We start from the raw sequence: 27,479 nt of genomic DNA on the forward strand, positions 1-27,479 counted from the left end.
TTGTTCCTCTATGAACTTCCCTAAGAAAAAGGTTAGTTTCTCTTTAAGAATAGCTTATTCTGATTTTTGGTACTGAATAGCCAGGGAGGCCAACAGACTTGCTGGGCCCTTAGGCAAAGTGGGGTGGGGGGGGGGGGGGGAGCGGTGGCACTTCTATGCTCCTGGAAAAGGTGGGGCCTCGGGCAGAGCTGGGGCAGCTAGCCCTCAGCGCCACTCAGTGCATATGGTGCTCACCTTGGCCACCTGGAGCATACCACACAGCACTCTGACTATTTAAAGGCTCTGGCCACTGCAGCAGTCAGGAACCCTGGATGCTTTTGAATCTCTGGACTCGAGCAGAGCAACTGTCTTTCATGACTCCCTCTCCCCTCCTGTCAACAGGCCTATGAGTAGGGCATCTTGAAATGCTTAGATAGGACTAGGGTAGCAGTGAAAAATCACCATTGTTGGCAGTAGTCTCGCTATCTTGGCAGTCTATACTAGTGGTGGCTAGGAAGAAAGTTGGCTTCTAGGGATAATTCCAGCTTTTGTTTCCATCCTATTGGAGAAGATTGACTCATATTCCTGCACTATTTTGTGTACATAAATGATTCCATCTTATATTAAATTCTTCATCAATGGAGTGATATTATAAATACATCTTACTACTTTCAGAGCGGTGGTGTCAAGCTACAATTTCAATATTATTCGTACACCTGTATCCCCATCCCATGGAGGTTCTCTTCTACAGTTTGTTTAAAATTAAGGATTTCATGTGAAATAACTAATGTCATGTGATAAGCTACTTGACCTTTCTTGCCAATTACTACAGAATATGTCTGAAAACCATACCTTAATGTTTGTCCGAGTGAATATTTTATTGTCACATCTCTGGCAGGCCTTTGGTGTGTGGGTTTTTTTTTTTTAAGAAGGGTCACATTAAAGGTGTGTTTCCTTCCACAGTTCTAGGTACATAATTATAAATCACTGCTTGGCTCAAGTTAATTATTAACTTGCGGAACCATTTTTCCAAGTTGAGTGACTAAGCTCTTCTCCAAATTGGTAAACTAGTCTTTAGAATATGGAGCTCTTAATAGAACTTAATATTAATAGAGAGGATGTGTATTGTCATTCTTTCTATGTTCAGTACTACTTCTATTTCCATTTTTTAGCTCAAAATGGAGAAATTCCCTTTCTGAGAATAGGGACCTGAAAAGATAATATACCTCTAACTATTGCTTTCAAAGATAACTTGTTCAGATTTTTTGCCAAGGCATTAATTTGGCTGAGGACTCTTGAGGGCACTATGGGTCTGCTGATGAACTAGCCTTCAGATCTGAACTAAGCAAATCCCCACCAGGGCTTCCATTAGAGGCATGGATGCAAGAATGGTAATTGTTGCACTTATTCATGGCTTCAGAAAACGCCAATTGCAAGTAAGTGTCTGGCCAACTGAAAGTTAGACAATGTACCCTTTGGGGCTCTGAATAGGAGCTTTGTGAAAGGAAGTGTTATGGCAGTAATGTGAAGACCGTTTGATACATTAATCCTATGAGATTATGGGTGGGATGCCTGCATTAACAGGAGACAGGACTAGATGACGTTGGAGATCTCTTCTGTAAGATCATAAAACTGGAATTGTTGGGGCACCAAAATATACATCTCCATGTAAAGTGGGTTGATTTTTTTTTTTTTTTAATAGGAGCTCAGCAGCCTGACATAGATGTTTGTACCACTAAGCAAAATCAACTGCAGAAGCAACTTGAAAGCATTGCTAAGCAGCCTCATGCAATGACTCCACTACCACAGCAGGCTGTGCTAGCCCCTCAGTCAATGGCTCAGTCAACTACCTTAATGGCAGCCACGCTACCTGTAACAAAAGTAAGTTACCTCTTAAATAATGGCTTCTAGATGAAAGTAGGTTGATTTTTTTTTTAATATCTCTAAGGTGCTGCAAGACTATTCATTATTTAAGTTTTTTTTTTTTCCATGTATAGGGAGGATCTGTAATGGGGCATCTGCCCTGCACTGGCCCTTCAAGGGTTAATCGCAGCTCTAGGGAGGCTGTACTGCAGGAAGCCAATAGGGGTCAGACCTGAGGAACAGCCAATCGGAGCCAAGCAAGCTCTGTATAAAAGAAGCAGCAGGTTGTGGGGAACTCAGAGCCCAGGGAAATGGAACTAGATGCCAGTAGAGGCAGCCGTGGTGGGCAGTTAGGGAACTGGTGGACAAGTGTCCAGAGGCAAGGGCAGGGACGGTGTTAGGGGCTACAACAGGAAGTGGCTCAGGAAAACAGAAAGGAGGGAAGAGATAAAGGGAGGCTGCTTCTAGAGGCTTCGGTGTCTGGGCTCCCAGTAACAGGTGAACTTGCCCACTCCCCTTCTCTCCACACTTGCCAAGAATGGCCTCAAATTAAGACTCAATATTAGAGTGAAGCAATCTACCTATTCACTTGTGACTTTTATGTGAACTTGATGATTTTTTCGAAATTTTACCATAGATAAGTAACAGATTAAACTGTAGTACGCTTTCCTTCCAGCTCTAAAGGAGACAACCTTAAACTGGATGCTAGATTGTAATAATTTGCAGTTTTATATTAATGAGTCCTTCACTTCTGAAGGAAAAAATGCAGAAGCTTTTCTTTCAAAAACTACACATTTCTCTGTTGCTGTTTTATACTGGAATTGTGCCATTCTAGTCAGTTGAAATATTCTCTGTAATTTTTTTTCTAGGTTAAAAATGGTGTGAAAAGGAAGGCTGATACTACTACAATATTCACAGGAAGCTCTGAGTCCTCTCCAGCACTTAATGATCCCAAAGTTGCTAAAATATTATGTAGAGAAGAAAGTAAACGTAGTCTACCAGAAAGTCATCCAAAAAAAGATTTACCAGATTCTCAACAGCCACCTGAAGCTGCCAAAAATGTTGAATTATCAGAACAACTAAAGCATTGCAGTGATATCCTTAAAGAAATGTTTGCAAAGAAACATGCATCATATGCTTGGCCTTTCTACAAATCTGTAGACATTAGCGCTTCGGGGCTCAATGACCACCCCGATGCTATGAAATGCCCTATAGACCTGATAACTATTAAGGTAAGGAGTCTTAGCTAGATTCACAAATGATTTATTCTCATATTTAGGGAATTTAAGTCCTAAATTAAATACCTTTTTAAATGGAACCTGAAAAGATCATGAAGACTCTGTTTAAAGAAAATCAGCATAAAGACTTCATATCTTGCTGTATATAGTATCCTATGGGTTTTTTTAAATTTCCAGTTATCGATTAAATGGTAAAGTAATGAGTTTATTGCACTGCACCTACAGCAAGCAATCTCAAATTAGTAGCTTGCTTGAGTTAAAGTCTTAAGCCCACTTGTAGTTGTGGAACAACCTTTTTAAGTTTCTAGTCTGTTTCTGTTATAAACCCATTTGAGCACATGTCAAAGTACATTTTGGGTTGCTTTTTATATATGCTGACAGTTTAGTATATAAACAAGTGATGGTCTCTAACACTTTCCCAGTACTTAAGCATCACTATAGTCATTCAAGGCTCAGTCTCATGATGCCATCTGAAACCTCAAACCAAAATGTCTCAACCGTGTGAGCGCCCTACCTTGGCATAAACTTAACTGTTTCCCTGCCTTCAGTGATAGGGCCATAATTCATCTTTTGTCTCCATTATAAGAAATAAGTCCTTAAGATAGTGTAGCCAATGACTGACAAAATGGATACTTAACTTGTTGATTCCTAATGCTGGGTTCCCAGATCTAATTAAGGTACCTAAAGAAGTGGCTTTAGAAAAACTGAGCACCTAATGTCTCCAATTGACTTCAGTGAAGCTGTCAGTTCTTTTGCAAATTAGGCCATTTATTTAGATAGCTAAATTAGGATCTGGAAACTCAACTTTAAGTGCTCATATTTATCCTTTAACTTTCAAAATCTTTGTCCTGTATTGACTTAAGAGTATTTCAGTCCTCTATTTGAGTTACAGTACAAATTAAATTAAAGAAGAGACTCATGTAGAATAAATGCAGATTCCTTGTAATCTGTAACTAAACATTAGTAAAGGTTTTTAGCTGTATAGCAGACAGTTTAGTTATTCAAACCTGTTATTATCCATAGCTTTATTTCAATAAAGTTATATTGCTGACAGTAGATACTTAGAACATACATACTAGAGTCTCCTCCGTTGCGTCTGTGTTTTAAATAATGGTTTTGGAGCTTCTGCAATAGGGTAACCTTACTGTCCCATATTTATTCTGATGCTGGGAGTTTCCCTTCCTCAACTTCTGTATTTTTGGCAGAAGTTCTACATAAATACTCTGTAGCTTAAAACTTACACAATCTAAAATCATCTTCATTTTTCTGTTATCCATAGAAGAAAATGGATAATTATGAATATAAAGATATACAAGAGTTTGCTGCAGACATTAGATTGATGTTTATAAATTGCTACAAGTACAACTCTCCTGACCATGAAGTGGTTGCTATGGCAAGAAAACTGCAGGTGAGTTACCACTTAAAAAATGAAACTGAATTACCTAAGGTTCCCACTGTGCAGCGGTTCTGGTAAGCTCTTGGAGAATTACCTTGTAAGAGAGGAGCAATCATTGGATGCTAGGTGATCTGTAATCACTCCTATGACATCTAGATCAATAAAAAGGGTATTATAGGTTGTGAAATTCTTTTACTCTCCTTTGCAACCTCTTTCATAACTTTTTATTTTTTTAGGATATCTTTGAGATGCAATTTGCCAAAATTCCAGATGAACCCAAGTCACAGCCCAGAACAGAAATAGCAAGCACTCTTTCTAGTGAAAGCAGCAGTGATGACTCCTCTGAAGAAAGATCTGAAGATTCAGAAGAGGAAAGAGCAAGGCGCCTTGCAAAGCTTCAGGAGCAGGTAAGCAGCAGTGCTCTGCAAAGTACATGACTATTACAGCTTTAGATGGCTCATTCACACATCTCTTCCATTCTAGAACCAGGAGCTGTCTGTAAATGTTTTAAATGTGTATACAAAAGTGTGCATTCAGAATTCTTTTCCTGAGTGGTAGCCTACTGAGCTGTGGTTACACTGTGGGAAATGACAAATTCTCTAACAGCAGGCTTCACTTTCTACATACTGGCAGTGGCTTCAGAGCCTTGAGTAGGCAGATGTTGTATAGCATCTGCTACCTGTTTTTAAATGCATTGGCTAAAACTTCCACCAGTGCCTAAATGCAGTTGGTATAGCCTTGTTCTGAAGCACTAATCCCATTGGGTGCTTTGCACCTCTTAAGTAGCTGAAAAGGTAGCCACTTAACATTTAAGACCAGTCACTTAATTTCTTTTGTTCGCTCTCCTACCCTTATGGGGCTGTGGTTCTGTCTCTGGCTACTCAATTACACCTTCCTTTTTTAACTGTGTCCTTCCCAGGACTCTTTCTTCATGGATACCCTTGCTGCTTTTATGTGCCTTTTTTAGATTCTCTCAAAGATCCTTCACTTCACAAATTATCACTCTCCTATGTTAACTACTTTCTGAGAGTACTGACTTGGACTCTTAAATGCCTAACATAATACTGATAGAAATGTAGCCGTGTTAGTCTGGGGTAGTTGAAGCAAAATGCAGGACAATGTAGCACTTTAAAGACTAACAAGATGGTTTATTAGCTGATGAGCTTTCGTGGGCCAGACCCACTTCCTCAGATCAAATAGTGGAAGAAAGTAGTCACAACCATATATACCAAAGGATACAATTAAAAAAATGAACAAATATGAAAAGGACAAATCACATGTCCTGCATTTTGCTTTAACATAATACTGAAACTCCTTCATGCTTTCATTCCTATTATAAGTCTACCCTTTATTTATATAATATAACTATTCAGATATATGTTGGGAAAATAACACAGCTGGGCACAGACTAGCCAATAAGTTCTTGGACTGCATTGGAGACAACTTTTTTGAAAAAGCTACTGGGAGGGGAAGCTGTTTTAGATTTGATCCTAACGAATAGGGAGGAACTGGTTGAGAATTTGGAAGTGGAAGGCAGCTTGGGTGAAAGTGATCATGGAAATCATAGAGTTCACAATTCTAAGGAAGGGCAGAAGGGAGAACAGCAAAATAGAGACAATGGATTTCAGGAAGGTGGATTTTGGTAAGCTCAGAGAGCTGATAGGTAAGGTCCCAGGGGAATCAAGACTGAGGGGGAAAACAACTGAGGAGAGTTGGCAGGTTTTAAAAGGGACATTAAGGGCCCAAAAGCAAGCTATTCCGCTGTGTCGGAAAGATAGAAAATATGGCAAAAGACTGCCTTGGCTAAACCACAAGATCTGCAGCCCCCTCTGATTACCTGTTAATTGGAATTGGTAAGCTTAATCTTTTAAGAGGACTAAGGAAGATGTCCATAAAATTGTGGGATAGTTCTGTATGACTTCCAGGCTGCATCTACACTGAAAAATAATAGGCCTTAGATCCTTGATCTCATCTTGAATTAAGGTTGGACCCCTAGTGCTGCAGTGTCCTGAGACCCTAGGTCTGGGATCAGGATTAAGGTAATTGCAGTATAGTTGCATGGGGGGCTTCTATAGTTCCCAAACCCATCCCTATTGGTAGAGGACAGTGGGAGGAGTTCAGAGGAGTCACATGACACCCTTTATTTCCAGTCACATGTACGTCTTGACCCCAGAAGTACTACTCCCAGGGGAGGGACTTCCTCTGGCAGGTGAGTGGGGCCTACCGGGCCAGGGGGCATAGCTAGCAGTGTTAAGGGGCCTGGTTAAGGTGTCCCTATTTTTAGTTTAAAAAATATGGTCACTGTACACGTCTCAATGTAGGCAGCTTAACCATCCTTTCCTTTCTTAATCTCCCTAATGTGAACTGGTCCCTTTTTTGTTGGACAAAACACGAGTGTCTCTGCAGGTGTTCTATAGTTCAGATGATCATAATGAAGTCAGCACTTTTTTGTCTTTGTTTCAAGATAATGGTCTAGCCAGATTCCAAGACTTAACACAAGTTCCAACTATTTTAGAAGATTCTGTCTCCATTCTCTCTAGACTGCCTCGCACAGAACCTTCTCATTGGAGGTGGGCAAGTGGTGCACTGGGACACTTGAGCCCCAAGTTCCTCATGCTAAAGAAGAGCTTTGGGATCCTCCTGCAGGAAGGAAGACCTGCCATCCTCCTCCCAGACTTGGAGGAAAAAAATGCAGTTCTCTCTCTGTGCATGTGTTACAAATGTCCCCACTCCCTAAATGCAAGCTCCCATTTTCCAAACCTCCTCTCATCCTGTCCTACTTTCTTGTTATACCACTGAGTACTCTGTCCATCCCTGCCAAAACTCTCCCATAGCCTTCAGGACCAGTTTCTCCCTACCTAATATTTTCTCCTGTAATGACTATCAAGATTCTTAGTGTCTTCTCTTCTTTCATAGCTTAAAGCTGTTCACCAACAGTTGAGGGCTTTGGCCAAAACTACCTTGCCCAAGCTGAGGAAGAAAAAAGGAAAGTCTAAAAAGGAGGAAAGAGGCAGAGAAAAATCCAAACACAAATGTGTGAATCAAAAGAAGAAAAAGCTAAAACAAAAAAAGTCAAAGAAAAAATGGTCTTTAAACACGTAAGTGAGAGTTATGTGGGTGACAAACTATTTTACATTGCTCTCAATGAAGTAAACTCTCTCTTTTGTAGCCAGTCAAAGAAAACTAAGCAGCAAGTGTCACTGACACATAAGTCAGAAGATGAGGATAGTGCCAAGCCTATGAATTATGATGAAAAAAGGCAGTTGAGTTTGGACATAAACAAACTTCCTGGAGATAAGCTTGGAAAAGTAGTATATATAATACAGTCAAGAGAGCCTTCCCTGAGAAACTCTAATCCTGATGAGATAGAAATAGACTTTGAAACTTTAAAAGCATCGACGCTTAGAGAATTAGAGAAATACGTGATGGCTTGTTTAAGGAAAAGACGAAGAAAACATGGTGTGTATAAACTCTACACAATATGTTTAGCCAGATCTATTTTGGATTTGGGGGTAACTTTGTCTTTTTTTTTTTTTTTTTTCTATACAGCGAAGAAACCAGAGAAGTCAAAAGAAGAACTTAATTTTCAGAAAAAACAAGCTTTGGAAAAGAGGCTGCTGGATGTCAATGGGCAGTTAAATCCTAAAAAGCAAAACACTAAATGTAAAGTGACCATTAGTTGCACTGCTCTGTTCTCTATAGTGAGATTTCCTCCTGACATCTGCACTCTGATGTGACTGCTGAGATTTCTCTCTTAAACTGTTAGAGAGACTAGAAGTTTCCAGCCATTAGCATTGTCTTACCTGTGAGAATAAGGACTCTCTCGTCAGTATTGGCAAACCATGAGTTTTGGTGTAGTTGAAACTAGGGATGTTAAATTTTGATTGATCAGCTAATTGCTTTGATTAATCACTTGCTATCCCGGCTGTGGCTCTGCCTTTGAAATGTAGCAAGAGCCACGGGCAGCTCTTGTTACCTTGGCTGCGCCTGTGCCTTTGAAATGTAGTAACAAGAGCTGCCTGTGGCTCTTGCTACATTTCAAAGGCAGAGGCACATCAGGGAACCCACTTGCACAGTTTCCCACTCCGCCTTTGCTTCCCCTACCATACACCCTGTCCCCTGCAGAGACCGTGCTGGGGGGAACCTGCTCTTAAGCTGGCTCCCCCCCCAGCTCCTGCTCCTTTCCCTTGCTGCCTCTGTATCAGGGGAGTGACTAGTTAACTTGACTACCCCGTAAGCCTATGCTTATCAGGTAGTTGACTAGTCACTTATATCCCTAGTTGAAACCAACTATCTCTTTCTTCTGTCAAGACTATATCTGTTACATAACCTTTTCTGTAGCTTTTGTTAATATTTTTAGAAATGTTTGTGCTTTGGGGGGTTAGCATCTCTCTCAGGCAATATAGGGTGTTAGCCAGACCACAGTAATTGTCAGTTGCACTAGATTCAACCTCTTTGTTGTGTGGCATCCTACATCTGATAATGGCTAATAGCAAACTGTAGGGAATAATACCGGACACACTGGGTGCAGGTGAAAACAAGCAGAGGATTTATTGGTTCACAGCGCTGGTGGAGTACCCATCAGGTGGTTAGCCTGGTGAGCATTAACTTACACTAGATTATATAGGTAGCAGATGGACGGAGGAGAAGTGATTTGATAGGTCTAGCAGTGGAAGTAAGAGATGCACATAAGGCAATGAACTACAAGAGTTATACAGTATCTCCACCCATTGCCAATTAAACATGTTATCACTAATATAGGTAGAATAGTGATAGAAATGTAGCCATGTTAGTCTGGTGTAGCTGAAACATAGTAGTATGCAGTGCTACATATGTAGTGCTACATAGTCCTGTTTTTTGTTTCTAATACAGGTAGTTATTCCTAATGAGCTAAATGTGCCAACATAAACAGGATGGAAGCCCCAAAATGGCTAATTGATCATTTATGTTGCTGAAATTGTGATGTCTACTGTGAGATGACTCCTTCCTTGTGTTTGCACAGTCCTTGGGATCCAAGCTGATTAATCTGAAATTAAAGGAAACAGTGAGAAAATCTCACAGCCTGGCTGGTACCAGCCAGGCCTTATCAGAGTGAGGCCCTTTTGGAATGTAGTTGCCAGGGGAACCAGAGTCATGGTAACTGTCTGTGTGCTTCCCAGGCCTACCCTAATAATTTCGGATTTGAGTTGTCAGTTCTCAGCAAGATACCATGGACTGCCTCAGTTTACCGTACACAAATGCTTCAGAAAAAATTTCACATAACCATGTGTTTTTTTTTAAATCCTATTCTGTTTTGGTGGTGTGCATATTGAATTTCTTTTCCATCTTCATCTCTTCTTTCACTATGGTAAAGACACAGGCAAGTACCTGCAAAAAGTGTGCAGTTAAAGGCCTCTAAGAAATATCTTGATCATTATCTGTACCCAGCAGTCTCACAGCATTGGGGTCCATGGAGAGGGCATGAGGCTCTCTTGAACACCAGTGTCAATGGATTAAATTCAATAGGAAACGCTGCTCTACAGCCAAAATGCTTCAGAAATAAATGTAGCCAAACTTTACTAATTCTGGGTCACTGAGAACTAAAATGATGCATAAAATTGTTGATTGGCTCTAGTTTTCAAGATATGCTATTGGGTCAGTATATACAACCCTTGACTTGCGAATGGCGGAGGATAAGTGAGTTATAAAGGTAAGGGATCTCAATTTAAACCAGAAATGACTAAAATACATCTTTGACTGGATCTATGAATAAATCTGACTGGGTTTGGACAGTACTTGCTTTTTAGGCAAAACAATGAAGGATGCAATCTGAAGCTGGTATTGCGTCATACATGATATGAATTTCATCATGTTATTCCTAGAAGTCATGGATGATGCAATCATAATGAAGCTTACATCACTCTGCTGAACAAATTGCCCTATATCCGCTCTAGAAATCATACAGTGTCGTGCTCTCTTATTTGTCAATATTTAATTTTGCAAAGGGACACATTTCTGTTTAGCCAAAGTGAGCAGAGATGCCTCGTACTTGTGTGAACAGTGCAGATAACTTCTGCTATGTTTGTGGTGAAGTGACTTTTGCACCACAAAAGTGCAGTATAACCACTATGGTTAAGAAATCCCATCACCTTTATTTTGGCTGCGAAATTGGAGATCAGGACAAGAGGTGGGCCCCACACATATGCTGCAACACTTGTGGAAAAAATCTTCGCCAGTGCTTTACCAGGAAAAGGAAATCTATGCCTTTTGCAGTGCCAATGATTTGGAGAGATCCAACAGATCATACCAGCAATTGCTACTTCTGCATGGTGCCTCCAGTTGTGAAAGGTGTGTCGAAGAAAAAGTGGACTGTGCATTATCCAAACATTCCATCAGCTATACACCCAGTATCCTACAGAGAAGGACTGCTGGTTCCTGCTGCACCAGAATCATTCTCACTTGAGTCAGACGAGGAAGAGGATGAAACTTCTGGTCCTGAACCATCAATGTCACAGGACCCACATTTTCTCCCATCCTCCTCCTCTGAACCACACCTCCTAACACAAGGTGAACTGAATGACCTTGTCAGGGATTTGGAACTACTCAGAGTAAGGCAGAGCTGTTGGGCTCCAGACTACAGCAGTGGAATCTCCTGGCAGGTGGTGATAGGGTTTCCATGTTCCGTGACCGTCAAAAGGATCTTGTCCCATTCTTCTTCATGGAAGGTGATCTTGTAGCCTGCAACAACATCGATGGTGTGATGGCAGCCCTTAACATCGTTCACAATCCAGATGAGTGGAGACTGTTCATTGATTCATCGAAGACGAGTCTTAAAGCTGTTTTGCTGCATAATGGCAATGTTTTGCCATCAATTCCAGTTGGTCACGCAGTCCATATGAAGGAAACCTATGACAACATGAAACAACTTTTGAGGTTCATAAACTATGACCAACATCAGTGGCAGCTTTGTGGTGATTTGAGGGTTGTTGCTCTCTTGCTTGGTCTGCAGACTGGATACACAAAGAACCGCTGTTTTCTCTGCGAATGGGATAGTCGTTGTCAGCCGATGGTCAGGGCTGTGTGTGTGTGTGTGTGTGTGTATGTGTGTGTGTGTGTGTGTGTATATATATATATACTTAAAGGACCACATCCAGGTAAAATTTTTACCCCCTTCTGTGCCTCTCGACTCCAGCGTGTCAGGCCAGGGTCGGTCCCTCAATTCCTCGGAAAGACGAATACGAGGTGGGCGTCCCCTCTGGAACCTCGGGAGGTCAAACACCAAACCCGACCAGCAGATAGGTGGTAGATTGACACACAGAGTAGGTGTGCTGCTGGACTCATCTTTATACCCCTGGGGGCCCGTATTCTCTTTCTTATCTTAAGAGGCCAAATTGTACTGGTCCGTTTTGTGGCACCAGTTCTTAAAAACAAATTTCAAGTTAATTTACACTTGTAAGAGAGGAAGATAGCTAAATTAGGAGTGCCGGATATTCTTGTTGGGTGGGAGATTCCTCCCCCTGCGAACTGCTGTGCGTTCGTATCAATATGGATTAAGTCAAGGGCACTTTTGTGCAGCCTCTTAGTTTGACCACCCTCTTATCTCTGCTTACAGTTGTCCATGGTCACTGAGCCAGCATATCTGAACCTCCTGCTCCAAGGTTTTCAAAGATCATGCTGTTTTTCTGCTTTGTGTGCCCTGCATGCTTTCAGGCAGACAAAAATGGATGTTAAAATGGGGGTTCAGGTCTGGCTACAGTAGTGCAAGAGATTCCCACTACATCAAGACAGATTGGCCACTCCGACAGTCATTGGAGCCTGGGAGGAAAAGTGTTCAGCGTCCACCACTTGTTGAATCAAGGAAGATATTGTTACCCCCCTTACACATCAAGCTGGGTCTGATGAAGAACTTTGTCATGGCCATGGACAAAACACAAGCAGTTTTCAAGTACCTCCATGGAAAATTTCCAAAGTTAAGTGAAGCTAAGATGAAGGTGTCTTTGTTGGTCCTCAGATTTGTGAACTTCTTCGAGATGATGCATTTGACCGTGCACTGTGTGGCAAGGAAAAAACAGCATGGAAAGCCTTCCAGTTAGTGGCAATAAATTTTCTCAGAAACAACAAGGCAGACAACAACTACAGGTTGTTGGTGGGAAAACCTCCTCAAGGCCTACAAAAGCCTTGGTTGCAACATGTCACTAAAGATACATTTTTTTGCACTCTCATCTAGATTTTTTTTTTTTCCTCCACCAAACTGCGGAGCAGTGAGCGAGCACGGCGAGTGATTTCACCAGGACATTGCAACAATGGAGAAATGCTATCCGGGCAAATGGAGCCCATCGATGCTTGCAGACTATTGCTGGACAGTGACAAGAGATGCTCCATTTAATAAATACAAGAGACAAGCCAAGAAGCGCCAAGTAGACACTGAATAGGACTAAACTATGTACATAATAGTTTTTTGCCTTATTTCATTATTATTTATATAACCCTTTTGCTGATTTTTTTTTAAAGTGTTACATGAACAGGACAGGTGAAATATTTTCATGTGTTAATGGTTGCTTTACATGATAAGACCTAGGTTTACAATTTATGATTAAAACTATCTACACAATATACATAGATGTAAAAACTTAAATATCTTGGAAACAGCCAATCAGTTGTTTTAATTGTCATATTTTAATTCAGTACATCAAAATCCATAATAAATAACACATTTTATCTCCGAAGCAGACGACTTCTAAAAAATTGTAGACCAGTAAAATCGGCACAGAGGGTCTAATGCTTCTGGAATGCATTGATCAGAGGCCATGGCTTGGGCAAGGGTACATCTAAGCTTATAGCCCTGCAGGGCACTGCTACAGTACTCTATGAAGACTATAACTAGGCTGACAAGTGCTTTTCCAGTTGTCCACCTCTTGGGGAGGTGGAGTATGTCCATGGAGAAGCCAGTCTAAGCCGGGAGTTAGGTCATTATAATTGCGTTGCCCAGAGGTGTGGGGTTTCCATCTCCCTGAGAAATGTAACCATTCTGGCATAAATTAGTAGTATAGACCAATCTGCATCAATGCCAGGCTCTCTAGCACACAGTGCTGGATTTGGTTGGAGTTATGTGTTGATCCCTGCAAAGCACTAAGCTATGTCAGTTATGTAGGATGTGACCAGATGCTCTGAGGCACTTGCTACTTTGAGGTGAGGTAAACTCTATTGAAATTCTGCATCTAAGATGAGACCTCTAAACCCTCAGTAAAATACACTTCAGGGCATGAGTAAAGAAACTCTTGCTTAGCAGTCCTGAGCAAGGAAGAGCTAAAAGGGGGGAGGGGTTATCCAGAGGTGCCAATCAACTTTCACTCAGTTTTTTACAGTACTGTGATGAACATAGCACTGCTGGTTCTGTCTCTGGTTTTGAGGCATTATCCTAGCATAATTAATACAGAACTTCTACACTGTGTGGAATGACACCAAGCCTATATCTTAGTCTTCAGCACCTTCTTTTTTCCAGAAGAGCCAGAGATTATGCCTAGTCTATCATGGCTCGCTTTGAGGCAAATCCCTTTTTAAGACTAGGTAAACCATGACTGTATAGCCAATTGGGGAAAAGTATAGGAACACTCCTGCACCAGAAATGGCCAGGGTAAGTAATGTATACCCCGGTGGTTGCTTATAGTGACTCAGGTCTTGCTATACAACTCTCTTATGGAAATTCAGCTACATTAGAAGCAAAAAAAAATCAGTATACACAGTCCTGCTTCTTCTTCCCCAAACCCTCATTTTAGATAATGTGGAATGTACCGTCTTCCCATTTAACATGTCTTCTGTGTGCTGCTTGCATTGCAGACTATAAGTCCCATAGTACAAACACCACAAATGAAACTCTCTATAGCTTACTGCATGGGAGATGAGGAGACTTTCCAGTTTAGCGTCCAACAGCGAGACAACCATGAGACCGATTTCTTGAGCATGGCAGCAATTAAAAAGCATGATAGAATAAGAACATATGCTTTTTTTAAACTTGGTTTTCAAGTTCACTCTAAATCTTGATTTCCCCCCCCCCCCCCCCTTCCTGGATTCTGTAGAGAAAGACTGCATAGTACAAAATCAGTGCACACTCTGAATCTTGTATTTTGGAAAAAGGGTAATGAACTCTGGAGAAGAAAAAGAACCATGAAATCTCTGATCAATTTACTTCAATGGCCCTTTACTGGTTCCTGGAAGAGGGAGACAAGCCTATTTGCATTCACTTCGGAAAGTGCAATATGATTTTCTTCCTTATTTTAAGAGTGGAAGAAAACATTAAATATGGTTAGATTTTATTATTTATTATTAAAAAGGGTTGTGTCACTCTGCATAGTCTAGTGGAAGAAAACCAATACCTGAACTGGAATTCTGTTGTGTGGCTGGCTATTTTTGTTCTTTACCTTGATGTGTCTTCTGTCCAGGAACACTCTTACAAACTTAGGGAAATCTAAATTGCCGTACCGGACTGGTGGTCGGTCTAATCTAGGATCCTGTTTGACTGGCTTCAGTACCAAATGTGACCGAGGTGTAATAATTTCTGTAATAGAAATGTGTATCTCACATCTACCTTGGGGGCTATTTCATGCTTTTGCTTGTGTATCTTATTCTGTGAGAATATGTATGGTATGCAGACACACATTTTTCCCCAAAATCTATTGCTGATGGTGCCATATCTAGCCGGTAATTGCAGCTTTCTCCTTAAAATAGTTATTCAGGAGTTTCAGCCTGCTAAAACAAGGACTGTTGTCAAACTCTCTCCAAGTCTTTATCAACTGAGCTAAGTTGTTCTTCCCATCCTTTTTAATACCAAAAAGATATTTCTACTACCCTAAGGAGAGAGTAGGCTGTCTCTAGACTGGCATGATTTTGTGTGAATACTTTTAACAGAAAAGTTTTTCCATTAAGTATTTGCGCAAGAGAGCGTCTATACTGGCATGTGCCGTTGCACAAAAGATTTGCTTTTGCGCAAAAGCGTCCGTGTAGACGCTCTTTTGTGCAAGAAAGTTCCGATGGCCATTTCATGCTCTCTTACACAAGAAATTAGCGTTGCTGTCTACATTGGCAAGAATACTTGCGCAAGAGGGCTTATCCCTGAGCGGGACTGTCAGAGTATTTGCGCAAGAACCACTGATTTTTGTATATTACAAAGTCAGTGTTCTTGCACAAATACTCATGGCCAGTGTAGACAGGCAGCAAGATTTTACGCAAAATCATTCCAGTCTAAATGCAGCCCAAGGGGCCAGAGTTCCCAAAGCAATGTCAGACACAGATTATTCTCCTTGAAGAGTGAATAGATTTAGCAAAGGTTGTCCTTCCTGACAGTCACTCAGCTGGAGCAAAGACCTGAATGTAGCAATCTTAATCTTAACATTTATATTCATAAGACTTTCAGGGCTCTATGTATTTTTAACTTCCTTTTCTCATCTTGTAGCTGAAGATAACGCTGTACCAAAGATGATTGGCAGACCAAGCCGATTGAGTGAGAGTAGCCCCAGTAGCTCCTCTTCAGACTCTGGCAGTAGCAGTAGCAGTGATTCTAGCTCCTCAGATACCAGTGACTCGGAATCAGGTCAGATAACCTCACTGTATAGCATCTGTCTCTTCAGATACAGGACCTCATTCTTCAGCTGTTACAAAGACGTTTCAGTTTTCATATTTCTTGCCCTGCTGACTTATTACATGTTCCAGGATGCCATCGTCTGATTGAATGCTATGAAGTAGAAATACCTGAAACACTTTTTCTAAAGAAGTTTTAGCTGTAAAATACATTTATAAAAATAATTGAAATTAGGAATGAAACATTTTGCTACTAGAAGTTGTCTGCATTGGAGCTTGTCATAAACTATACACTAGGTTATTTAATACCTTGAAGTACTTTTAAAAGCCTACTATCATCTCATTCATATCGGTCTAAAAACAGCCTTGCCTAAGTGTTGGTAACAGCATGATGATTATTATCATCAGCGCTATAGAAATATTTTATTTGTGTGTAGGCCTACCACACAGCAGCAAAATTCTTTTTAAGAAATAGAAAAATAAATTGATATGGCGGGATAAGGTCAAATGTAGAATCTAAAACTCTTACCCATAGAATTTCTAATGCTCCTACTTCAAGTTGTTAAAAACTCTTTAGTATAAATGTATATGATGGGATTGTCAAACTCTAGCAAAAGCATAGCTCAATATTTAGGGCCTGTTTACATTAGGGAAAAATAACACTTGTAATCTTTTCTCCAATGATGCACGTTTTAGCATCTTACATAGAAGGGAGGGTTATCCTTATGGTAGGAGTTACCATAGCTCATTCTTCCCCCTTGCCTTACGCTTTCTCAGCACACTGATTTGTAGAACTAACTAATAATTATTCCCAGACCAACTAGCTACAGTATTTCATCTTACAGCTAAAATTAAATGTAGGAGTTAGGTATCTGTCACTAATTTAAATGTCTAATTTCATATATACTGAATTACCATCTTTAAGTAAAAATAGAAGTATTCTAAAATCATACAGAATGTATTCTGAACTTGGAATCATGGTGTTTGAAAACTGACATGAGGCTTACTGGTACAACAAGTTTTTCTGTTAGAAATACAGCTGCTTTTCACTTAGTTTCATACATTAATTTTAACTTGATTTAGTATAGGTGTTTTAAATCATTGGCAGCATATTAAATATTTATCTGCTTTTGTAATGTTTAGTATATGTTCACCTACCATTTCAGATTAAATAAAAATATGAATGTAGTTAATGAAAACTAAGGGCATATCTATACTTTGAGCTGGAGATGATCTAGCTCAAGGAAACATTCCTGTGCTAACTCTGAGCTAGTGCACTAAAAACAGAACATACCTATAGTAGCAGGAGAGGCTACCTCTCCTGAATATGTACCTATGGTCTTGTATTGGTGTGTACTGAGACAGCTAGCTGTATAGGACTGATTTAAGTTCATATTAGGGGCTGTTCCAGACACAGGAGCATGTCAGGATACCATAACTTATCTTTAACTTTGTGAACAGGAGTAAAATCTCTGGGACAGGGAGGTCTGTCTGTTCAGTGCATATAATAAAAGGTGCTACTGCCCAGATCCAGCAAAGGGCTCAGGGTGATTTAAAACAGTGTGTGGGGGGGCTGCTGTAGACCTCAGTACAGTAAGGCTAGACAGGCTTCTTGCCTGTCACTCCTGGAAGTGGCTGGTAGGTCGCTGTGGTCCTCAAGACCTTCCCCACCCCAGGGTCTCCATGTGCTACCCCTTCCTCAAGTGCAGACTCTAAAGCTTCCTATTGGCTGGGAACTACAGCCAATGGGAAGTGTGAAGGAGGTGCCTGCATGCAGTAGTGTGCAGAGACCCCCCTGGCTCCACCTAGGAACTGCTGCCAAACAGATGTCAGTCACTTTTTGGGAGCTTCCCTAGGTAAGCACTGATATACACACGCACGCACACACGCCTTGTACTTCAACACTCAGCCCAGAGCCTGTGCCCTCTCCAGTGCCCCAATGGTGAGACTTTGAGGGAACAAGTGTTAGAGGGAGGAGTTATAGTGACTGGATGTGGGGCCTTGGAGAAGGGACATGGCCTCAGGGAAGGTGTCGCGCCAGAGGTAGGGCCAGGGTCTTTGGGTTTGCACAGGGCTGGATTACCCAATAGGCAGACTAAGCATGTGCTTGGGGCACCAAAAAAAAAGGAGATTTTTACAGTATAGTATTTTTATTTTGAATTGCATATCGGGGGGGGGGACGCCACCATAATCTTTTCAGTGCTTAGGGCCTCTAAAGGTCTTAATCCGGCCCTGGGTTTGCATGATTACAGTCGGCAACCCTGCCAGGTGGCCATGTGGAAGATCTGGCTGTGCTGGTTAACAGCGCCTAGTCGTGCAGCTGGCATCTTGTTGGGTACTAGCCAGCACAGGCGCAGCACCACCCAAATATCAGCAGACTGTGTCCATGTGGGCACAACTTGTGAGTGCCTGGGAGGGATGGGGGGCCCATTTACTGTTCTGCCTTTGGGCCCAGAATTGCTGTTGGCAAGCCTGCTACTGCAACACCAATTTAAAAAAAAAAAATCCTAATGTGAATCGTACAAAAGATGTGAATACCTGACTTTTCATTTCACTTTATTTATGATTTATAGAAATAAGCTCAAAACCAAATGGAACCAGACAGAACAGCCTGACTTCCAAAGAACAAATGGAGGTAAATTCCTATTTCTCTTGAAGCTGTAAAGTTATATGTATTCTAACATTTAAAAGACATGCCGTTGACTTTTGCTGAAATCACTTACATAACTTTATTCTCCAGCTAGCAAACAAAAAAATCTTGAACATTTCAATTTGATTCTAATTTGGTTGACCTCGCCCCTAGGGAGGAACAAAGTTTGTTTGCTGCGGAAATTCAAAGTTAAGATATTGCTGAAATCTATCCCAGCTACTGGGGTGGGAACAGCATTTGGGAATCCTCTTAGTTCACTGCAGATGGCGGAGGGGAATATCGGGGGCTTAGGAGAAATATGGACACAACACTTAACCTTGTTAACCATTACTTTATTTTTAAGGTATTTTAGCTCAATATCCGCATTCATACCCTTTACACTGAGAGCTAAGCCCCCCAGATCCACCTCTCTGCATGCCCTGCCTCTGCTTTGCACTCCACTCAGTGAAGCCTCTTACCTGAGGTTACAACCTCCTCTCAGACGATGCACCCCATCCTTCCCCAGGTTACAACCCCTCCCAGACACTGTACTCCAGGGGTGAGCAAGACAGACTTTGTTGGCCGGATCCAGCCCGCCCACCCTCTAACTTAAGAATGTTAAATACTGATGAATTTACTAGTCAATTACTTGATGGAAATTCCATCAACTAGTGGATAGGCATTTCCTCATTTCAAAGTTGGAACTCCACGTACAGCCCAGAGTCAGTGGGACTTCCCGCTGGCCCCAGGCTGAACGTGGTATACCGGCTTTGAAACGTACAAGAGTCCCTGGCAGGGGCTCTTGTGCACGTCAAAGCGGAAGTGCCTGCATGGAGTCTGGGGTCAGTGAGAGATTCCCCAACTGATCCTGGGCTCTGTGCGGCATTTCCATAGAACTCGGGGTCAGCTGACCCCGGGCTCCACACAGAGCTGCCCCTTTGAAATGCCACAGCTGCATTTCAAAGCAGCAGCACTGCACGGAGCCTGTACCCGGTGCTGCCATTTTTGGGGAAAAAAAACCCTTTCCTCTCTGCCCCCTTTGCTGCGGCTATCTGATAGAGGTAGAAAGGAGGTGGGGGAAGTGACTAATCGACTAGTCCTTAACATCCTTACTCTGATCCAATCCGCTGCCACTCTGCTGCTCCCCCGCTCCCAGGCCAATGGAGACCTGGGAATGGGGGAGTGTGCAAGGTCTTTTCCCCACTGCCATGGGGGCATGGCACTGGAGGGAACCGCCAGCTGTTCAAAACAGCTGTTGGTTCTCTCTAAGCATTGTGCACCCCTGGCAGGGCAGGGGTGGGGGCCAAAGACTTCACATGCTCCCCTGCCCCCAGACCAATCAGGGTCAGTGGGCAGGGGAACACACAAAGTCTACCCCTTCTGGGGTGGCCCATGACCATTTCTGAAATTCATGAAGTGGCCCCCTTCCCCCTTCAAAAATTATTGCCCACCCCTTCTTTACACACTAAAGTGAATCAACCTAATCAACCATGCTACTAAGCACGTTAAGATTTCAACTTTGCTGTAAGCGACTTGTATGTCTGCACACATCTTAAAATATTCAGTCAAATATAGTGACAGATGTGGGAAGTATGTAAAAAGTTACACACACTATGAAAAAGGAGCAAAATTTTAAGAGGAAATAGTTCTATATATTTAATTTCATATTAGGCTCTTTTTTGCTCTTTTCCGATAAATAAAGCATTTACTCCACTTCTGTGAATACCCATTTTACTGTGAATACCCATTTTACTGTATATACCTGTGCAACTGGTTGCCCATTCTGCAATATGTACTCTGAAAGATCCCAGATGGGAGGTGAGGAGAGGTGGCAGCTAGTATTTCAAAGTATGTAATCAAGAAAGAGTTCATTGTGGGCATTGGAAGCTGTTTCTCTTCCTCACCTCCCCTTCGCCCGCCTCCCCCCCCCCCCCCCCAAAAAAAAACTTTCCTGGAAGAGTTTGAGTAGTGCTCCTGTGCTTCAAATATACTGCTCCTCCTTTCAGAGCAGAAAGCTTAGCCGGATAGAAAAATCAGGTGGCACGGTTAACTGTCCATCTTGATTCAACTGCTGTTTGTTTGCCCACCATTGTAGAGGGATTATGCAAGACCTCTTATTTGGAATATGCCTTGCACCAGGTTGGGTCTTAACTTTAAATCTGGCTTGATGTCTCTACAATTTTCCTATAATACACTTGTTAGCTTAGTCAGAATATAGTGTATTTACCAAAGTATGTACCAGACAGCAGGAGTTAATGCCACTTAAGTTTAAATTGTGAGTCACTGTGAATTTAACAAGTACAATTTTCTGTTAGAGAACTAAAAAAAAAAACCACAAAAAAACCCTACTATAGGCACTAGCAACAATGGATATTCTTTGTACTGCATTTTGAAGTAGAGTAAATCCACTTCCAAATGCCTAGGTAGAAAGGAGAGGACTTGTACAGGTATAAGGAGGCTACTTTATAAAGTAAAGGGAAATACTTTAAAAAAAATGACATTTTAAATCTTCCAGCAGCAAATACCTCTGTCTTCACAAAAGCCATCGTGCAATGCTGTTCCTGAAGTGCAGACCTCCTTTTCTTTTACTAGTAGCTTACACAATCAAAGATCATCAGAAATCCAGCCTTCTCATAAAGTGCTACAATGGCCTCAGCTTTTGCAAGATAGTCCACTTAATCTACCAGACCAAAGTATGCTGTTACCTTCAGGTAAAATCTTTACACCAGAAAATGAAATAGCTGCTCTTGATATGAGGCTATCGTACCATAGGAAGAAAATTATTTCTTAGAAAATTCCTGGTTTGGTTTTTGGAGTTTGCTGGAAGAGGGGATGGGAGAAATGTTTAAGTTAAAAGCCTGCACTAGCTTCCCTGTGTAGTGTTGTTGTGCACCCTTTCTTCTGGGTCATCATGGCAGTCGAGAGACAGCAGAATGCTGGTTGAAGTGTTGGCGGACTGCATTCCAGCAGACACTGCAGTTTTTAATAAGTGTCGTTTTACTATTCACAAGCAGCAAAACATAAGAATCATTTGACTATAACAAGAGACTCAAGATTGAAACACAAGGGTGTAATGCTGCATTGGTAAAACTAAATTTAAAGGAAGGAAGATTGAGTCTCTCACCTTAAAGCTATATTGCAAATATTTAATCATATTCCTAACAAAGTCTAAAAGTTCATCATCCTTCTCAGCTGTGGTGTAAAATTGAATGAGCTGCCACTGATTATCCAGATGGGAAGCTAACTAAAAAGATAACTGTCCCCAAAACTAGTTGTAATGTACACTTGGCTATTCTCAGTCTTAAAATATTGTTGAGCTAAATTTGAGAAAAGCATACATGTTTGCTAACTGTATTAGGAGTTACACATTTTAATTTACTCTTTTTTTCTTTGCTCAGGTGTAATTACAGTCATCTCTCCACTGCATTCCACACCATTACAGCAAAGACCACAAAATATTCCAAAGACATGCCAGCCTTCTGGCAGCCAGCCTACTTGTGTTGCCACAGAGGTAAATAGTCCTTATTCTAATTTATCTACAAATAGATTTCTCAAGTATCTTCATCTAATTAACCTTTTGTCCCTTAGAATAAGTAGCTTTAGTATCATAACAAATTAGGCTTCTATTCATTACAATACTGGAGCAATATAGTCTGTGTTCCTGAAAATGGTATTTGAGCATGATTAGCACTTCAGAAGTTCTGTATTAATCTGATCCCCACTAATCAAATAGTGACTTAATTTCCTTTAATGGCAGTTGAATTGTGCTTTTTATGCCATAATGAAAAGATTTGCAACTGTAGGGGGTCTCTAGAATAACTGTCTCTCAGTGACTGTTAGAGTGTACATATTAAAGTATAAAACTGTCAGAATCACTTTCACTTACAGAAGGCAAAGAAGCACTTTGATATAATCATAATATCATCTTCATCTAGTTCTTATTTTGCTTCTTCCCCTGGAAATAGCCATGTTGGTCCCTGCATATTAGAGAGAAAAGGTGGGTGAGGTAATAGCTTTTATTGGACCTGTGTGAGAAAAGCTTGCAAGCCACTTAGAACTCTTTCTTCAGGTTTGGGAAAGGAACTCCCAACATCACAGTTAATTACATTGTCCCTCTTCTGAGCTGGCTTTTTGTTCTTGGACATACGTTCCCTTTCTCTCCTTGGACATACGTTCCCTTTCTCTCCTGCACTGAGTCTGGTGCATGGTCAGTAATACCTTCTCTTATTCAGTGCATTTGTGAAAACCCCGGCACAGTGTAGGGGGCTGCTTTATCTTCTGCCAGTTTGACCTCTACAGAAACATAGCTGTGAATGAAGGTAGTGCAGATATGCTCCATCCTGCCTCTTACTCTGGGGTGGGTTAGTCTCTTAGGAGCCAGTGAAACACTTTATACAAGGCCAGCTGAGCTCCCTGTGCTGGGTGAGTTTTCTGGTGGCCAGTTAGGGCTTGATTCTACCACTTAGTGTCACTCGGGTGGAGCAAATTTCTGAAACAGGAAGAGGGACTCTGAGCCAGAGTCACACAGCCACTCACTTGATTTCTTTCAGCTGTACTTGGCGCAGTCCCAGTACCTGTTTATGTAGAACAGGGCCACTCAGCTTTGGAAGCCCTTGGGGACACAATTATACCCACAGCACATGCGGAGGGCTGCAACTTAAAGTATAGTTGCATATACATGCAAATATATATGCAAATAGCTTATCACATTGACAGGAATGAATAGAAAGATTAAGGCAAGACTACACAACACACAGGCCCCATTTAAGTCCGTTCTACTAATATTAATAAATTGTAATATTTACCCAATTTCCACCCATATGACAGCATTTTTAATGAGCAATGAAAATCCAGGAATTTAACTACTAAAATACATATCAATATTATATTGACTACTTTTTTGTTTGGGCTCTCACCCCCTGGCCGCAAAGAAAAGGTCCACATGTTGAGTAGCCTGATGTAGAATTTACTTTAGATGCCCACAGTATGGAAAGAATCTGTTGCTGCAATTCCTCTTTTTCTGTTACATAAATATTATAGCACACTGCACATAGTCTTCAAAATGTACTCATCAGTTAATATCTTAATTCTCTCCTAGGCATCCAATTTATCTTCCCTGAATATGTCAATGAGTGATGGCAAAGAACCTGAAAAATTAAATATTCTTCAGAACAATGTCGTTGGGGGAGTTGCTGACTCAAAATCCATAAATCAAGAACAAAGTATGTATAGTCTTATTAGAAATGTAACTGAGATCAGGGGCATGCACTTGGAATAAATGTATGTGAAAACTTTCAGATTATACTGGTCAAAATAAAGTGTTACTAAATGTAATATTTGTTTACAAGTGAATATCTAAATAGTATTAGTGTAACTATTTTTCCTTTACTCTTTTGTTGTTGTTGTTGTTCTTTGATTCACTTTTCTATTTGCATTCAGCTAAGTAAAATGGATGTCCTCTTCTAGTTGTATCTGATACCAAGACTGCACAAAGCCAATGACTTCAAATTTGAAAAGGCTTAGCTTTCCCTGCATTTTACTTGTGGGATAGAATAGTTAGACGGCATTAATGCCATATTACATAATAGCAAAACTTGGCTGTACTTTAAAAGGATTCTGTACTGATGTTCCCTGGAATGTCTCCAGGTGGCTGCTTCTTTACTTCCCCTCCCCTTAAGCCAGATAACAGATTTGTCAAAACAGATGCCAAAAAAATTCCCTACTGTAAAAACAAATTTGAGAAAATACTGCTTCAATCTTGCATAACTATTGCAATAGCAGGGACTACAGGATGCAGTGGTACATTTATTCCTTTCTAAAATTCTGCAATGCAGCCATGAGTAAGGGATTCTGCTATAAAGGGTGATCTGAAGGCTGCCAATTTCCTTGAGCAATATATTAAAAGTAACGCATACACCCAGGCCTGCTGATAGGAGTAAAGGGGCAATTGACCCAGAACCTGGAGATTTGAGGGGGTTGGAACTCTTAGCTGCTGCCACAGTGGTAGCCTGGAGCCCGGGGCCCCTCTGAAGTGCCACGGGAGTGTCTCTGAGGGCTGGGGGAAGGTACACTGTGGTCTGGGCAGAGGTAAGGGCTGACTGCCATAGGCCCTGTTCCTTCCACCTGAGGCCCAGCCCCTTTAGAGGGGCACAGAGGTGCCCCACACCCATCTCACCAGGGGCTGGTGGTGGCTGTTGGCCCCAATACATAGACCACTGAACAATTAGTATGGTAGAATTAATGGAGGGTCCTGCTAAAGAGGTCTGGAAATAACCTGTCACTAGAACATAATTACATTTCAGGCTTTCCAATAGTTAAGCTAGGTATCCGTTCTCTCTGCAGCATGTGGTTTAACATCTCTTGAACTGAGTCCCCACTACAGTCCCTGCTTCACCCTCCCTAGAGCACCAATCCACCTCCCTTGCAGCTAACTACTTCAAGATCAAAGCCTTGACCTAGACCTGTTTGTGTGGGAACAAGAGTTGAGCTAGGGGTAACCCTTGAGTTGAAACCCCATGCTAACAATGCAGTGATCACACTCTCTCAGGATCTTCTCTTCCTATTTTGTCTGGCTTACATTGGTTTGAACACAGATAAAACAAATCTCAAAACGGCATGGAAACTGAAAAGCATACTTACTTCCAAACTCTTAACAATTAACAGTGAAGGTTGTTAATGAACAGTGTTGGAAATTTAGGGTTAACTATTAAACTTAGCAAAACGATTCTTTCAACCTGAAGTCTTAACTCAACCCTTCTGTACTGCAACATTTATTTAGTACCAGTAACATAGTAGGTTCTTTCTAGTGTACATAAAGCATTTGCAACACCTGGTATCTGTTTGATATGAATTACAATTCGGAACAATCTTGACTTCTTGTTCTTTAATTATTGCATACTGTTTTGCCTGTAAACTTCAAGGTAAGCACCTTGCTTTAAATGCATTTCAAAGTGACAGGTACACCTATAGCAATCTCTAAATATTATTGGGAAAACATTGGTTGGTCTTTCTCTCCTTCCATTCCTGTTCCCATCTTTTCTTTGTCTGAATGGTTTGTTCTTCCTTTTTCCTGCCTATCTCCCTACTTTTTCTCTCTTCTTCTTAGTTCTGTCCTCTTCAATCCTTCACTTGGTAAATGGGAGGGGGTGGTGGGATGGTTCCTCTCATCTCTAGTGTTGATATCACCAGAGTTGGGATGCTCCATGCCTGGCCCTAACAAGGGAGCAATAAAGCTGGAATTCTTGTACATAACATGGTTGCTGCAGGAAGAATCTTAAGACTAAAGGTAAGAGAAGGTTTTTGCTCTAGGGCGTATTATGAGTTACTTGGCCTCTGAGCCATGGTGCATGCATTAGTTTGCACTCTGCTTATGTCTCTTCAGGTTTGTGTTTATTTAAAAAAAAAAAAGTTGCTTGGAGGAGTGACTGGCATGGGAGCTGTTTTCCCAGTCACCTGCTTACTAAGACAATGAAACTTCATTTTTTTTTATTACTAAAACTTGGGGGGAAAATGGTTTTTCTTGAATAAAAGAAGGAACTTAGACAAGCTTTTGTGTGTGACTTAATCCTCAGATGAAAGAGGCTATATAAGTTCTAAGAACTACTATGGGCTTCTTTACTGAGCTCCTTAGACCTAAAACTTGCTTTAAAAAATTGCATTCTTGACTAAACCACTCATCAAGATCTTGCAGAAAAGCAAATTGAATTAGGAATTCTTGTATGGTCAATGATTTCTTAGAAATACTTAACCACTTTCCTGTGCTCCAAGATTGTACTCACACCGCGCTGGTTGCTGCCTTGTTGGCTATTCTATAGGCCTAGTGGAACTGCCTCATAATGTACATGAGCACTCCACACTACTGAGTACAAAGTACTGGGCTCCTGAATGCACTTGTGGCCTGGGACTCATGAGACTTGTTGGTAATGAGATTCAGCCCCTCTGCTCTCCTGACCATGGCAGGAAATGCCAAGTGGGAGCCAGCAGCTCAATCTGTAGTCCCTGACAGCAAGCAGTTTGCTTTGTTACAAAGCCTGAGTTTCACCATCATACGTTCGTGCTCTGAAAGTGGAACAGAAGATGGCTTCTTGGTGCCTAGTCACTGCCACAAACCCCTCCTGTCTGCTTTGTGAAAATCCTCACTGCCCATCATAAGTCTTGCCAAAGCTTTCAGGATTGTCAATTACTTTGTGCCAAGACAAATGCCTAAAAGTAAACACTCTTGTGCATGGCATGCTGCTTTAGGCTTCAGGCATCCTATCCCCTTGACCATTTTAGCCACTTTTATGGGACAGGAGTCAGCAACATGTCCAACCATGGACTCTCATGCCTGTGGTTATAAAAAAAAAATTGAGGTCCATAGTAATTTTGTCTCACAACTGAATGACCTAACTCCCTCTCCTCCCCCTTAATATCCATCACTATATATGGTCAGCTTGTGAAGTGTCCATTATGCAATGGTACTGACCCCTGGTGTGGGGGCAAGGTGAAGAACAGGGTGAGGGACACAGTGGGATTGAGAGGAACTGTAGGAACACCTAAATGCCAAATAAATCTCCATGCAGCAGAAGCGTGGAGGTTGAGAAGTAGAAAAAGGTCACTTAGAAGCTGTCCAAACAAGTCTGAGTTGAAATGGGTACAAAAATTTACAAGGGTCATCAGTGAGACATACCAGGGCTCAGACCCCTAATCATGTGGCTGCCTTTACTTGTTATACTATTTTATGTGACTAGTCAAAACTCTTGCTCACTTTAAACAATTACATGCTCCTTTTTGTGACCTGTTTGTAAAGATTACTTGTGATGCCTGCCTCCTATAAGTTGCT

At 41.3% G+C, this 27,479-nt stretch overlaps 1 protein-coding gene across 1 annotated transcript in view; it reads left to right on the plus strand.

Annotated features, from left to right (window-relative positions):
- BRDT (bromodomain testis associated) overlaps positions 1-27,479 on the plus strand; it is a 62,378-nt gene that overhangs the window by 21,192 nt on the left and 13,707 nt on the right. The window contains exons 5-16 of the mRNA XM_075936524.1: positions 1,682-1,860; positions 2,712-3,074; positions 4,360-4,488; positions 4,713-4,883; positions 7,393-7,574; positions 7,646-7,935; positions 8,026-8,139; positions 15,905-16,042; positions 18,603-18,664; positions 21,177-21,369; positions 22,057-22,169; positions 23,757-23,880. Coding sequence (XP_075792639.1) covers positions 1,682-1,860; positions 2,712-3,074; positions 4,360-4,488; positions 4,713-4,883; positions 7,393-7,574; positions 7,646-7,935; positions 8,026-8,139; positions 15,905-16,042; positions 18,603-18,664; positions 21,177-21,369; positions 22,057-22,169; positions 23,757-23,880 — 2,058 coding nt within the window. The remainder of the gene's footprint in view (positions 1-1,681; positions 1,861-2,711; positions 3,075-4,359; positions 4,489-4,712; positions 4,884-7,392; positions 7,575-7,645; positions 7,936-8,025; positions 8,140-15,904; positions 16,043-18,602; positions 18,665-21,176; positions 21,370-22,056; positions 22,170-23,756; positions 23,881-27,479) is intronic.

This window comes from Pelodiscus sinensis, chromosome 9 (assembly GCF_049634645.1).
Source record: "Pelodiscus sinensis isolate JC-2024 chromosome 9, ASM4963464v1, whole genome shotgun sequence".
In the NCBI taxonomy this organism is placed as follows: Eukaryota; Metazoa; Chordata; order Testudines; family Trionychidae; genus Pelodiscus; species Pelodiscus sinensis.